The sequence below is a fragment of the Lissotriton helveticus genome, chromosome 4_1 (assembly GCF_964261635.1).
Source record: "Lissotriton helveticus chromosome 4_1, aLisHel1.1, whole genome shotgun sequence".
Lineage (NCBI taxonomy): Eukaryota > Metazoa > Chordata > Amphibia > Caudata > Salamandridae > Lissotriton > Lissotriton helveticus.
Window position 1 is genome coordinate 360,389,692 of NC_136063.1, and position 14,343 is coordinate 360,404,034.

A 14,343-nucleotide genomic window follows, 5' to 3' on the forward strand; every position below is an offset into this window, starting at 1 on the left:
AAACCTACACACACAAACCCAATCTCCGTAATTGTATTTGAGGAAACTCAGGGATCCTACAAATCCGCGCTTACCTTAGTTTCACCAAGTTCGGCAAACGGCGTGTACTCTCCTCGGGCAGTGTTCCTATTTGGACACGTGACCCGGAAATCAGGCGCGTTATAAGGACGCGCCCCCGTTGACGTAACGTGAGAACTAGAACGCTGCCCTCGAAAGATGAGGCCAATAGTGAATGCGAGTGAACCTTAGTTAGAAGGATTCAAAGAATCCACCGGTAAAAAATATACAGCAGCTCCCATGGCTATTACGTGAAAACTCATAGCAATCTGTCCTAAAAAGTGATCATACATCCGTTCCCTGTTATGAATAAATAGCGACGAGCCTCGGGAGGAAGTGGGTGTCGCATGCAAAAGGAAGCGAGTGGAAGCGACGTGCAGGTCCCCCTCTCACGTGACATAATAGCATGTTAACATTTAAGCTCAATAAGCTCATTTGATTCAAAGGGTCTTATGTAAAACAAACCGTGACAAGTAACAATTGGTTACATACCGTTAATCATCAATAATAGTTTGAACTAAAACAATTCTTCTTCTAGTATCGTTCTAACATCAAGCAGCATGAGGAGAAATGGTATACCCCCAATTTGTATAAACGACATTTTGGTGTTGACTAGAAGCCAAAATAAATCTATTCAGCATAAAGACAGCTCATTGACAGCAACACTATGATCTCAAGAAAGTGAAAGATACATGTACAATGTGCCTTCCAAAGTTCAGTGTTCATGAAAACATTCATACCATACAATACATGTTCATTAAGCAATGGTCTTGGTGATTAGTCCAGATAGTGTACTGCAAGGTCATATTACATAACCTAACCATTGTCCAGAAATAAACTTAATCCCCCAGGAAATACTGCATCTCCTGGTCATAATTCAGTCCGTGCTCAACTGTACGCAAGCGCATGATCCACATGGCTTCAGTGCGTCTTAGCTTGAGTTCACGATTCCCTCCTCTGCCTCCTAACGGAACCATGTCAATGCCAAAAAATCTTATAAGTTTATTAGTATCTCCATTTTGGCAAGCTGCGACATGTAAGGCCACTGGATATTTAGGGTCACATTTCTGTATTGTTCTTATATGTTCAGTAATTCTGTCCTTAAGGGGTCTGATGGTGCTACCCACATAATACTTGCCACAGTTGCATTCTATAATGAACACTACAAATTTGGTTGTACAATTAATGTTGGTTTTAATGGTGAACAATTCACCCCCTGGACCAGTGAAACGCGTGGTGCCATGTTTGGCCCATCTGCACACGGTGCAGAAACCACACTTATAAAATCCCACACTGTGTTGTGTCATCCAGGTAGTGGGGGTGGTATTGCGGGGAACAGTGGGACTAAGTTTAGTCCTGAATGTATTGCCTCTCCTGAAGGAAATCTGTGGTTTGTCAGAGATACAATTGACAAGTGCCCTTTCCGATTTTAAGAGCCCCCAATGTTTGGTCAAGCTTTTACGTAACGTGCTATGGAGGGAGTTAAAATCAGTAATCAACCTAACAGTCTCTGTTTGTGGAGATTTAGATTTGTGTGCCAGTAAAGTGTAGGATCTTTTCACTTTCCCAACTCTTTTTTCTGCTTTACGTATTACATTCTCTGAGTAGCCTCTTGCAAAAAATCTGTCTCTCATGCTGTCTAGACATTTCCTAAACTCCAAATCTTCACTGCAATTCCTTCTTGCCCTCAGAAATTCCCCATAGGGTATTGCGTTTATTTGGTGTGGAGGATGTGAACTGGATGCATGCAGAATTGCATTGCATGCTGTCGACTTCCTGAAAAGCCTGCTCTGTAGACAGTTTGAGGAAACATAGATTTCCACATCCAGAAACTCAATGTTAGTCCTACTCCAATTCATTGTGAATTCTATTTCCCATGAGTTATCATTCAAGTGTCAAAAAAAACTGTTCAGAAGTTCTTCTGTACCTGACCATATCAAGATGCAATCATCAATGTACCGACCCCAAAAAATAATGGAGTCGATATATTGTGCACCTTTATTACCCCAAATCAGATCAGACTCTAGTGTGCCCATAAAAAGGTTCGCAAAAGAGGGTGAAAATTTAGAGCCCATAGTAACACCTCTCTTTTGACAATACCAAGTTTGGTCAAAAATAAAAAAAATATTTTTCAGCACTAGTTCCATCATGGTAGATAACATGACTGTGTGTTGCCACAGTGACGCTGGTCTGTTGTGTAAAAGTTTGTTCACCGCTTGTAACCCCAGGTCCATGTTGATACTAGTGTACAATGACACTACATCCATTGTCACCAGTAGTGAGCCCGGTTGCCACTGGATGTCCGCCAAGGTGCTTAGAATATGTTTAGTATCTTGTATATAGGACGGTAAATTTTTAACCAAGGGACCCAGAAAAAGATCAACATATTCAGCTATTCTTTCAGTGGGGACCCCCATACCAGAAACAATAGGTCTCCCAGGTGGGAAAGGAAGATTCTTATGTACCTTTGGTAAGGTATAGAGCCAAGGATAACAGGGTCTAAAAACTTTCAGATAGAGATATTCATCATCATTAATTAACCCAGATTGTTTCCAAATTAATAGCTTGGAGTTAATCTCCAGTGTGAGTGGACCCATAGGGTTATAAGTAAGGCGTTTGTAGCAAGTATTGTCTCCCAGTTGATCAAGGATCTCTTGTTGGTAGTCAACGCGGTCCATCACCACCACGTTGCCACCTTTGTCTGCCTCTCTGATAGTGATTGTCTCAGTGTCCATAAGTGTAGATAGGGCTAGCCTCTCACCATTAGTTAGATTGTCCTTATATTTAAACATTCTGTCTTTTCGCAGGTGATTCAGTTTGTCAAGATCTTCAATAACACGTTTGTGGAAATTGTCTATAGCATTGCCACCAGGTAATGTAGGAATCCATCGTGATTTAGATTTGAGACCACTGGCAATGCTAAAATCAGATTCAATGTCTAATTCTTCCAATAACCTGTCCATATCAAAAGGAGAATCCTCCATATCAGTTAGAGACAAGAGAAGATGAGCTGTTTGTATGTCTTTTATTGATAACGAGTCAGTAGTAGCCAGTGCAGGAATATTCTTAACCCCTCTATCCTTCTTGTCCATCCAAAAGAAATGTTTTTTTAGTTTAAGATTTCTCACAAATTTGAAGAGATCTATCTATCCTCAGTTGAACACTAGAGTTTTTCAAATTATTCTCCGAATGTGGGTGATGCCCGCTCACCCAAATTCAGAGAAGAATTTGAAAAACTCTAAGACACTGACGCATTGCCGCTTGAAGTAAGTTATTTAAGATGCTCAGAATCACCATGTATGCCGCTCTAGTGTTGTGACAGATAGGTTATATGCACTGTGTTTTCCGTTATAGGACCTCAGGCCCCACTCTTCCAAATAAAATAGAAGGGCAGTCCTAGAAGATATCACTGTAAATACTACAAAGTGACTTGAATAGGTTATGCGACGGGAAGTAGTGTGTTTATACATAGATTTGGAAATAGGTGGTTGCTGAAGACCAGCTAAGTTTGTTTTTTGTTTGCATTATAGCCTCTCATTTGAGAACAGTTGATTACATCAATAATAAGGTAAGAAACTTGATGAGTCCGTTCCCAATCAGAGAAAAGAGGTTAAGGGTATCCACCAGCTAACACATTATTGTGATTCTGTTTTACAGCTACGTGGTCCTGAAGAGAACTCCCCTTAATCAAGGGAGTTTGAAACGCATACACCAATTCTTCATACAGCCTTAGGATTTTTTTCATACGACACAAACTAAAAAACTACTAAAAGATATTCCATGGCTGTTTTTTGTAAATAATTCATGTAAAATGTATATATTGTGGTGATTTTGTAAAGGAGAATGTGTAGATAGGTTGTTGTGTGATTGTAGGAATTTATGAAAAGAGTGAGAGAAGTAGAGAGAGTGAATGCAAAACAATTTTGTCTTTTAGGATGTTATAAGGTGCAAATGTTAATTTTGAGTTTATGAATATACAAAAAAATTCAAATTGTTTTTGATATGTGTAAAGTAAATAAAAGAAATTGATTCATTTCAGACTGAACAAGAAGTCTATGGCACATATTGTTTAAGGTCAATACGTTCCCCTTTTAAAAAAAAAAAAATAATAGAGTGGCAGTACTGGCAGTTATTTTGTTGAATAGCATTTCAGCCCTCTGCCACTCCACTCACATTTGGTAATGCTGCATATCAGCCTCTGTCACTCCACTCACATTTGGTGATGTTGCATTTCAGCCTCTGTCACTCCACTCACATTTGGTGATGCTGCATTTCAGCCTCTGCCACTCCACTCACATTTGGTGATGCTGCATTTCAGCCTCTGCCACTACACTCACATTTGGTGATGCTGCATTTCAGCCTCTGGCACTCCACTCACATTTGGTGATGCTGCATTTCAGCCTCTGCCACTCCACTCACATTTGGTGATGCTGCAGTTCAGCCTCTGACACTCCACTCACATTTGGTGATGCTGCAGTTCAGCCTCTGCCACCTCACTCACATTTGGTGATGCTGCAGTTCAGCCTCTGCCACTCCACTCACATTTGGTGATGCTGCAGTTCAGCCTCTGACACTCCACTCACATTTGGTGATGCTGCATTTCAGCCTCTGCCACTCCACTCACATTGGGTGATGCTGTATTTCAGCCTCTGCCACTCCACTCACATTTGGTGATGCTGCATTTCAGCCTCTGCCACTCCACTCACATTTGGTGATGCTGCATTTCAGCCTCTGCCACTCCACTCACATTTGGTGATGTTGCATTTCAGCCTCTGTCATTCCACTCACATTTGGTGATGCTACATATATCAGTCTCTACCACTCAACTCACATTTACTGGTGCTACATATATCAGTCTCTACCACTCCACTCACATTTGGTGATGCTGCATTTCAGCCTCTGCCACTCCACTCACATTTGGTGATGCTGCATTTCAGCCTCTGTCACTCCACTCACATTTGGTGATGCTGCATTTCAGCCTCTGCCACTCCACTCACATTTGGTGATGCTGCATTTCAGCCTCTGCCACTCAACTCACATTTGGTAATTCTGCATATCAGCCTCTGTCACTCCACTCACATTTGGTGATGCTGCATTTCAGCCTCTGCCACTCCACTCACATTTGGTGATGCTGTAGTTCAGCCTATGACACTCTACTCACATTTGGTGATGCTGCATTTCAGCCTCTGCCACTCCACTCACATTTGGTGATGTTGCATTTCAGCCTCTGTCATTCCACTCACATTTGGTGATGCTACATTTATCAGTCTCTACCACTCCACTCACATTTACTGGTGCTACATATATCAGTCTCTACCACTCCACTCACATTTGGTGATGTTGCATTTCAGCCTCTGCCACTCCACTCACATTTGGTGATGCTGCATTACAGCCTCTGCCACTCAACTCACATTTGGTAATTCTGCATATCAGCCTCTGTCACTCCACTCACATTTGGTGATGCTGCATTTCAGCCTCTGCCACTTCATTCACATTTGGTGGTGCTGGTTATCTGTTATCTGGTACTCCCTTAGATCTTGTAAGACTGCCTGTCTAGTCAGTGCTGCTCCAATCCGTATGTAACTATGCTGCTGCCTCTTTAATCGCCGCGCTCCTGCATCTCCCTAGCAGCGCTGCTGTGAGTGGCTGACTGTGCTACTCCCCTCGACGTGTGCTGTTTTGCTCGTCACTGGCCGAGCTGCCTCTTTTGCCGCCCATAGTGCATCACATCATCTTCTCTCCTCCATGACAGGTCGCACCAGTAGGCAGTGAGTCGCCCCCGGGACGATGGGGCGCTTTCAGGAGAGCAAGGTAAGGCGCAGGTAGACACCTACGCGGCCACAGCATCCCTGTCATGAGCGGGTCAGGCGGGGGCGGTGGCGTCGGGATGCGCTCCGGCAGCGGATGTGGCAGGACACGGTCCATTGCCTTCCCCTACTGGGGAACATTCCACTGAACGGCATGACTACACCTGGCCAGCAGTAGAGCGCTGGGGTGATGTTGGTTGATGGTTGTGCACGAGAGAGGCAGAGGGGAAATGCCGGGTGCTACCAAACAGACAGGTACAGTCAGTGCCAGGCTGTGGCGTAGGGTATCTCCAGGGCGTGGGGAAGCTCATGCGCCACCTGCGCATTAACGATGTGCCAAGGAGCACACGTATCAGTGCTCTGCGAACCGACACCCCACCCTCGGCATCTGTGTCCAGCTGACACGGATGCAAGAAGGGAGGGTCCCCGGGTAGGATGAGCGCTCCCTGTTACTGTATGATCCCAGCGGGATGGGCACGGGTTGACGGGAGTGTGGGGAGCCTCTGCCACCCTTCTGGCGGGCCCGGGAGGTCGCCGAGGCGGTGGCGCAGGCAGCTGCGCCAGGAGCCCTGTGCAGGGATGGCTCTCTGGCTTGGCCGGCTGGGCGGGCGGCCGCTGAGCTGCGCGCTGCGGGGACGGGGCCCCCACCCTGAGCTGACACTTCTCCCGTTCCATCCTGCAGGCCACCGTGGAGCAGCCCAGGGCTCCGGACAAGGAGGCGTCCGCCCGCAGCCGCATCCCGAGGCTGGTGCTGCGCCCCTATCTGCCTCGGCAGAAGGCCTCCCCCTCCTCCGAGTCCCCCTACTCCGAGGAGGAGAGCAAGGACTTCCAGTCTGGCCATGGGAGCTCGGGCAGGACCATCAGCAGCAACAGCAACAGCTTCTGCTCAGGTACGGAGAGCTCGAATGATAGCGCCGCGGGCTGTTTTGTAATGCGTGAGAAACTGGCACTGTCCCCTGCAGCCGCACACTGCATTTCATCATACAAGAAAACGGCTTCTGTTCAGCAACATGAAGGCACACAACAACCCACAGTGACACATCGCAGCAGAAAATGGATATGACGGGCACTGCCTCCCCCCACCCCTCCTCGCACCATCACCACCACTCTACGTAGCGGCACGTGAGAACACGGCGCCCGCCCAAGGACGTACAGCCCCTCTCTTACACAACGCGTCACAGTGTAGTATCTTATTTTAAAACAGTTTATGGTCTCGCCAGAGTCAGACCATCATTGAGTTAATAACACAACCACATATATTACACCCGGTATTACACAGATGTGGAGTGGGCAAGTCCGCAAATTCGGAGAGAGAGCCGAGCCAGGGACGTGCTTGGCTCTAACAGCGCCATCACTCGAGTCGCTAGTTTACGAGAGTAAATGAATCAGCAACGTCTTGTAAAATATGATACAGATTCACCCAGATTAAAAATAGATTATTTCTTGAAACCTTGTATTTCACTTCAATACTTTAGACTTCATTCACACCTGTTAAAAGTAATGCTTTGTAAACAATCTTTCCCCACTCCAATGTCTTGGCAACAGGCCCACGGGTTACCCAAGAGAATATGTCAGTTTGTCAAGTCCTCTGTGTAAATCACCAAAATTGTTGTTGTATATGGAGCAGCATTATCGCCATTGAACCATACCAGGGGGTCTGAGATTTGACAATCAGATTAAGGCAGAGTGATTTGAGTATGATCACACAAATTGCCCGCCTCCCCCACTCCTCCTCCCCCCTTGGGGATTCAGGATTTTAGCTCACGTTTCCGAATTATAGATTATACAACTGAACGTCTGGATGAATATCTCATTCCCTTTCCCATTTACCGCTAAACATGCATGATTTAAGTTGAATTATTTCATGACCCACGTTAGTGCAGTGCGCATCATAGTACATTAAATCTGAAATGGTATTTGTGAAAAATGTCAAATGTCTTTCTTGGGAAAAAAGTAGAAAGTTATTCTAAGGGAAGACACGAGACTATTTCCATGTTCATTTCACTGCCTCCCTTCTTAACTAACAAACAGTAAAGAGGGAGAGGCGATGCAGGTACATGGATTAGCAAACCAGAGAGGACTTGCACTTCCTGCAGAGTTTGACCTCATGCGAAATCGTAGCTCAGTTGGCTGTGCACACACGGCTGAAGAGCGCCTTTTTAGATTGTGTGCTTTCAGCTGCCCTTCATCCGGCGGGGTTCGTCTTGCAATGGAGAGTGATATGACAGTGACTGGGATGAATGGTTCGGCTCGATTTTAGCTCATGAGTCAACCTGGGACAGGGGCCGAGCCAGAGCTTGACGTTTAGCCCACGCCAGCCTTTCCCACCTATAGTGTCATGAAAGTAGGAAGGGCTCCTATGTATATACTGGTATTTATATAGAGTGGAGATTGCACATACGTACTAGGAGGAAGAGCGCCTATGTATATACTGGTATTTATAGAGTGACCCTAGCCGGAGAGCAACTAAGAGCTGGACATTATGGCGGTGTTGAGAAATACAAGCTCGTGTACTTCCAGTGGCGGTTACATCTTTTTAGATTGCACATACGTACTATTATATTCCACATATGTACATTTTAGTCACAGGGAGCTCTGGACGCTCACGAGTGGCTCATATTTCCGATGGGACTGGAAACTCCTGTTTCGGGACTCGGGAGAGAAGTGAATAACATGGGGACCTTGCTATATCAGCATGCGGATGTATATTTTGCGACCAATAATGGGCCCTTTCTCTCTATCATTTACCATCTGCTCTGAGTGGGTAGTAAATGGAAGCAGAGGGTCAATGTTGTTTGCAAGAACAAGGTGGCGAGGGCATAGGGGCAGGGTAGTCACCTGTGTTGCCTTGAGGGGGCAGTGTGGGCTTCCACCAATAGTGTTTGAGGGAGTTCAGGTGCAGCCAGGCTATGCCAGTGCCCTTTCCCTGAGATGGCAAAGGTCTTACCAGGTGTGTATGTGCACCCAGATAACACCAGGTCTAGTGAACTCAAACAAGGTATTTGTGGGTGAGGGACCACTGGCATTTCATAGTCAGTCAGTGCGGTGGTCTCCCAGATACCATTCTGCCAGACCCATAATGTGGCTCATAATTTTACTGATGGCCCTGGTGCCCCAATATTACCACCCATTAATTCCAGGCTGCTTCTAATGAGGGTCTAAGTATTTTGTCCATATTCACATGATTTTTTTTGTCAAGTGCAAGGCAGGATTTGAAATCAAGGCCCTACAGTTATAACGTTAGCACCTTACCCATTAGACCTCATCACCTCCCCTATCTAACCATACCCCCAATAACATATGGGAAAAATAATATCTGCCAAGGGAAATCCAGTCCCCTCTCACACAGCACACTACAACAGAGTACCCCATCAGAGAACAGGCATTACTCACAAGTTTAGTCCCATTTAACTATCACCTTGGTTGCTCATCACAGTGGCGCTGTGCTCATGATGAGCTGAGCTTGTCATGAACGCCGCCGAACGCCCACGCTGGGATAAGTCCCCTGCTGTGCTGAGCGTTCCATGGAAACGGGCGTGGTCATGACGAGCTCACAGCGCCACCATACTGCGTGACGAACCTAGCTCGTCACGAGCACCGCGCGCGACCCCTCTCCCCCCAGCACTGCAGGGGAATTAGCCCCGTGGCGAAGGGGCTATACAGTTTCATATCATAAAACAGTTTCTGCTTTTGTCCCGTGTACTGTGCTGCTACGCTACCTCACAATATCAAAGCACACTAAACAGATGATACTCAGATGTACGCTTCTTTGACTGTAACACTAAATGCTGTGATATTTAGAAGCAAATTCCACTTAGGTTGTGAGCTCTGAGTGTAAAATCACAAACTACCAGGCCACAAAACATTTCTCAACAAGGTGCATGATGCTCTACATCATAAACAAAACAGGCATTGGTGAATATGACAAGTATGACTATTTTGGCTAGTTCATAAATAAAAGTTCTTCTTTGTTGACTGGTCGCTATATGTGTGGCGCTGGATGGATGGAAGAAGAGTGGATGTAATAACAAGCTGACAGTTTGGTTGGATTAGTGATTGCATAGATGGACGAATAAATGAGTGACTAGGATACCTAATGCAAGTGCAAGGATGAATGTGTTTGCATTAAATATTTAGTGAATGCATGAATGGATGAACAGGTGAGTGAGCGCACAGATATATGCAGATGAAACAGCAATACGGTATGCAGGCGCGCAACACCCATTGGGCTCGCCGGGCTTCAGCCCCCCCCCCGTCGCCTCCTCTGCCCGGGCTAAGATGAGATGCACTGAAATGATTCACGAACGCATCCGATCCGAGAATGTGATTTTTTCTATCCTTTCTGAGAGGCCCGGCAGCCCGACCCAGACAGCCAGCCTCTGAACAGTTTCAGCGAGTGAACCCCCCTGTCCCCACCTCTTGTTTTCCTTTAGAGTGGCACTGAGGTGAAATCCTTGCCTGAAGGCAGGGATTTCACCTAAGCACTTGAGCATGGGGTGTGAAGTGCACAGCAGGGGGAAATGGCTGGCCAGTGCAGGCGACGCTTTTCCTTTGTAAAGGAATTTCTGCTGGCATCATAGCCCAGGGTGTGCTGTCTGTGCACTTGTATAGATGTGTATTCCATACAAGTGCACAGACAGCAAACCCTGGGCTATGACGCCAGCAGAAATTAATTTACAATGGAAAAGCGTCACCTGCACTGCCATCCCTTTGCCCCTGCTGTCTGTGCACTTGGATGGAATTCACATCCACTGCACTGCTCACTAGATGAATGGTGAACAGGGCCATGGATCTTTCAATTTTTGCATCCAAGAGCACCCACACATGGAAACGTCAGAGGACAGTCCCCTCCGAACATGCAAATGTAGTGTTCATTTTTTGGGGTGCTAGTGGGTAACTTTAGGGTTCAGGGTGGGTGTGGGTTTTAGTGTGCCAGGGAGACATTTTAGGGTTCAGGGTGGGTTACGAATTGGGTTGTCAGGGGGTAGTTTTAGGGTTCTGAGTCGGTATGGGTTTTGAGGTACCAGGGGGGTAATTTTGGGTATCATGGCCGGTATGGGTTTTTGGGTACCAGGGGTCATTTTAGGGTTCAGAGTGGGTGTGGGTTTTAGGGTGTCAGGGGGCAATTTGAGGGTTCAGGGTGGGTATGGGTTTTGGGGTGCCAGGGGGTAATTTTAGGGTTCAGCGTGGGTATGCGTTTTGGTGTACCAGGGGTAATTTTAGGGTTCAGGGCAGATGTGGGTTTTGGGGTGTTAGGGGGCAATTTTAGGGTTCAGGGTGGGTATGGGTTATGGGGTGCCAGGGGGAAATTATGGTTCGGTATGGGTTTTGGGGTGCCAGGGGTAATTTTAAGGTTCAGCGTGGGTATGGGTTTTGGAGTGCCACAGGGTTAATTTTAGTGTTCAGCGTGGGTATGTGTTTGGTGTGCCAGGGGTAATTTTAGGGCTCAGGGCAGGTGTGGGGTTTGGGGTGTCAGGGGGCTATTTTAGGGTTCAGGGTGGGTATCGGTTATTGGGTGCCAGGGGGGAATTTATGGTTCAGGGTGGGTATGGGTTATAGGGTGCCAGAGGGGAAATTATGGTTCAGCATGGGTATGGGTTTTGGGGTGCCAGGGGTCATTTTAAGGTTCAGGGTGGGTATGGGTTTTGGGGTGACAGGGGGCTATTTTAGGGTTCAGGGTGGGTATGGGTTATTGGGTGCCAGGGGGGAAATTTATGGTTCAGGGTGGGTATGGGTTATGTGGTGCCAGAGGGGAAATTATTGTTTAGCATGGGTATGGGTTATGGGGTGCCAGGGGTAATTTTAAGGTTCAGGGTGGGTATGGGTTTTGGGGTGCCACAGGGTTAATTTTAGTGTTCACCGTGGGTATGTGTTTGGTGTGCCAGGGGTAATTTTAGAGTTCAGGGCAGGTGTGGGTTTTGGGGTGTCAGGGAGCTATTTTAGGGATCAGGGTGGGTATGGGTTATGGGGTGCCTGGGGTAATTTTAAGGTTCAGGGTGGGTACGGGTTTTGGGGGGCAAGGGTGTAATTTTAGGGATCAGCTCGGGTATGGGTTTTGGGGCTCCAGGGGGGTAATTTTAGGGTTTGGGGTGGGTATGGGTTTTGGGGTGCCAGGGACCTACATATATTGCCAAGTGCACAATGCTATGCGTACATGAAATGCAAAGTTTCCGAATGCCCCCGACGTTTCAGGTATTAGAAATGTTTTTCAAGACTCCCTCGCCGCACCGATTTACCACGAGCCAGTACGCATACCTAACAGTAAAGCAGCCACGTCTGTTAACAGATGATTAATGGTAGTACTGCTACATACAGTCATGGGCACAATCCCCAAACTACCGACTTAGACTCTTACATGTAAACTTTTTACATCACATGTACTGCACCCCGGTTGGGTTGGACAAAATGGGTCTGGGAGACAACTCTAGATATGGCAGGTGCTCTGCTCTAGCCGCAGATTTTCTGCACCTCGTCTGGACATTCCCGGGCTTTGCCTCATATTGGGAGGAGATTTTTGTTTGACTGTGTGACATATTGGGACTTCCGCTTGAGTGTTCACCCCTGGCGGCACTGCTGGCCTTTGTGAAGGGGATACCCCTGGACATGCGCAAACTGGCTGCGCTCGTGTTGTTGCTAGCTATAAGGGTGGCCATGAAGTGGGGGCTGAGCACCCTGCCCCGGGCGACAGACGGCTTAAGTATGCTGCTATTGCCAGGAGCAGCTTACGAGCTAATGGGAACTTGTGCCAGTGCAGTCGTGACCCTGTGATATTTGGGACCCGCTAGAAGAATATTTGTGTAGCCACACACCAGCATAGACCGTAGACTGTGGATCTGTGTAATTCACTTATACTGAACCATAGAGTGTAGGTATGGCACCACTGCTGGAATGGTTTCCCCCTCACAGAGGCAAGAGGTGCGTGTTAGATTGCTCTTGTCAGATGCGATGTGCACGCACGCTTATACTGATTCAAATGCCAATGCTGATTGTTTGCTATGTATCATATTGTGTTGTTGTTAAACTTCTATACTTAAGGCGTTCCTCCTACCAATGGCATGGAATGACGCAATGGATTTGTAAGCGATGTCCATAGTATGTGATACTGTATGAGCATAGGAGGTAAAGTGTATACCACATAGAAATATCGGCAGCTTGGCCTCAGTATTGTAAGCAGTTGTTCCTGCATACTAAGGGTATGGCCCCAGAGCCCAAGATGGCAGCTGTGAGGCTTTCAAAATGCTGGATACAAATGTATGAATACACATCTGTATCAGTTGAGTAGTGTGTAAAGCATGTAAACGGTTACTGTCTGCCTATGCTAATATAAGTCTGTATGAAGTTAATAAATTAAATATTTTTTCTGTGGAAATTGGTTATATTGTGTTCCTAAAGTGCTTTGTAGTAAAATATATTAAATTGGCCTTTTAATTCAGTACATTCTGTTCCTTTTTCATAAGACAATAGCATATAAATGCATCAAATTAACAAAAATCACCACATTTTTTCTCAACTTGACCTGAGCATTAACCGATCCTGATTATCTGCCATTTTAGCGCCGCCCCATTGATTAACATTAGCCACGCCCCTTCATTTGCCATGTTAGCCCCCCCCCGAAATTAAGATCTAGTTGCGCCCCTGACGGTATGTATATCTTTAAAATGTGTGGTATTACATCGTGGACCTCTGCCACATACTTTTTAAGATATATCTCCCTAAAATAACCCTTACCTTCTTTTACCTCTACCCACCCCTGAAACCTAAAACCACCCTTAACTCCCTTTACATCAACCCACCCCTAAACCCTAAAATTACCCTTACCTCCCTTTACCTCTACCAACACCAAAACCCTAAAATTACCTTTACCTCCCTTACCAGCTACCCACCCCAAAACACTAAAATGACCATTTCCATTCCGTTACCTTCACCTCTTTTTTAAAAAAAATAACAAAACGGTGTTATTTAAAAAAAAAACCTTACCTGTGTTGTAAAGTACTGAGAAGAAAATAAAATTTCTGCATGGAAAAGACTGCATGGTGCATGGGCCTGTGTGGTAAAGGCCATGTTGTAAAAATGTTTTTCATCAGCATATTAGTCCTATAGGTTGAGGTATCAGACTGCAGTAGTGATCATTTTGTGACCATGCCAAGAGTTAACAATATGGCAGTGCACTAGGCACCATCATTCAAAAATACCCATCATTCATACATAATTACCCTGATTAAGCTAGCACAAGCATTGTACCAGGGATGGGTATCATTGTGTCAACAGCATTTACATTATGTCAATAATTACAAACGTTGTTCTAGATCGCACATTAACCATGAGTGGGAACTACAATGTCAACAAATTATCTAGAAATAACTGTTTGATTAATCTTAAATGCATGTCTAGGTTTGCTCGATTATTAAGTAATCCTTAGTGAATGTTGAGATTCCCACCATCACTTGTTAATCTTAAATTCAAGTTTATATTTCCAACC

General features: G+C 45.8%; 1 protein-coding gene across 1 annotated transcript in view; it reads left to right on the forward strand.

Annotated features, from left to right (window-relative positions):
• The first annotated feature begins 5,755 nt into the window (after positions 1-5,755).
• The window catches only part of SYBU (syntabulin), a 224,979-nt gene continuing 216,391 nt past the window's right edge, over positions 5,756-14,343 (forward strand). The window contains exons 1-2 of the mRNA XM_078686870.1: positions 5,756-5,868; positions 6,547-6,754. Coding sequence (XP_078542996.1) covers positions 5,845-5,868; positions 6,547-6,754 — 232 coding nt within the window. The 5' untranslated portion in view covers positions 5,756-5,844. The remainder of the gene's footprint in view (positions 5,869-6,546; positions 6,755-14,343) is intronic.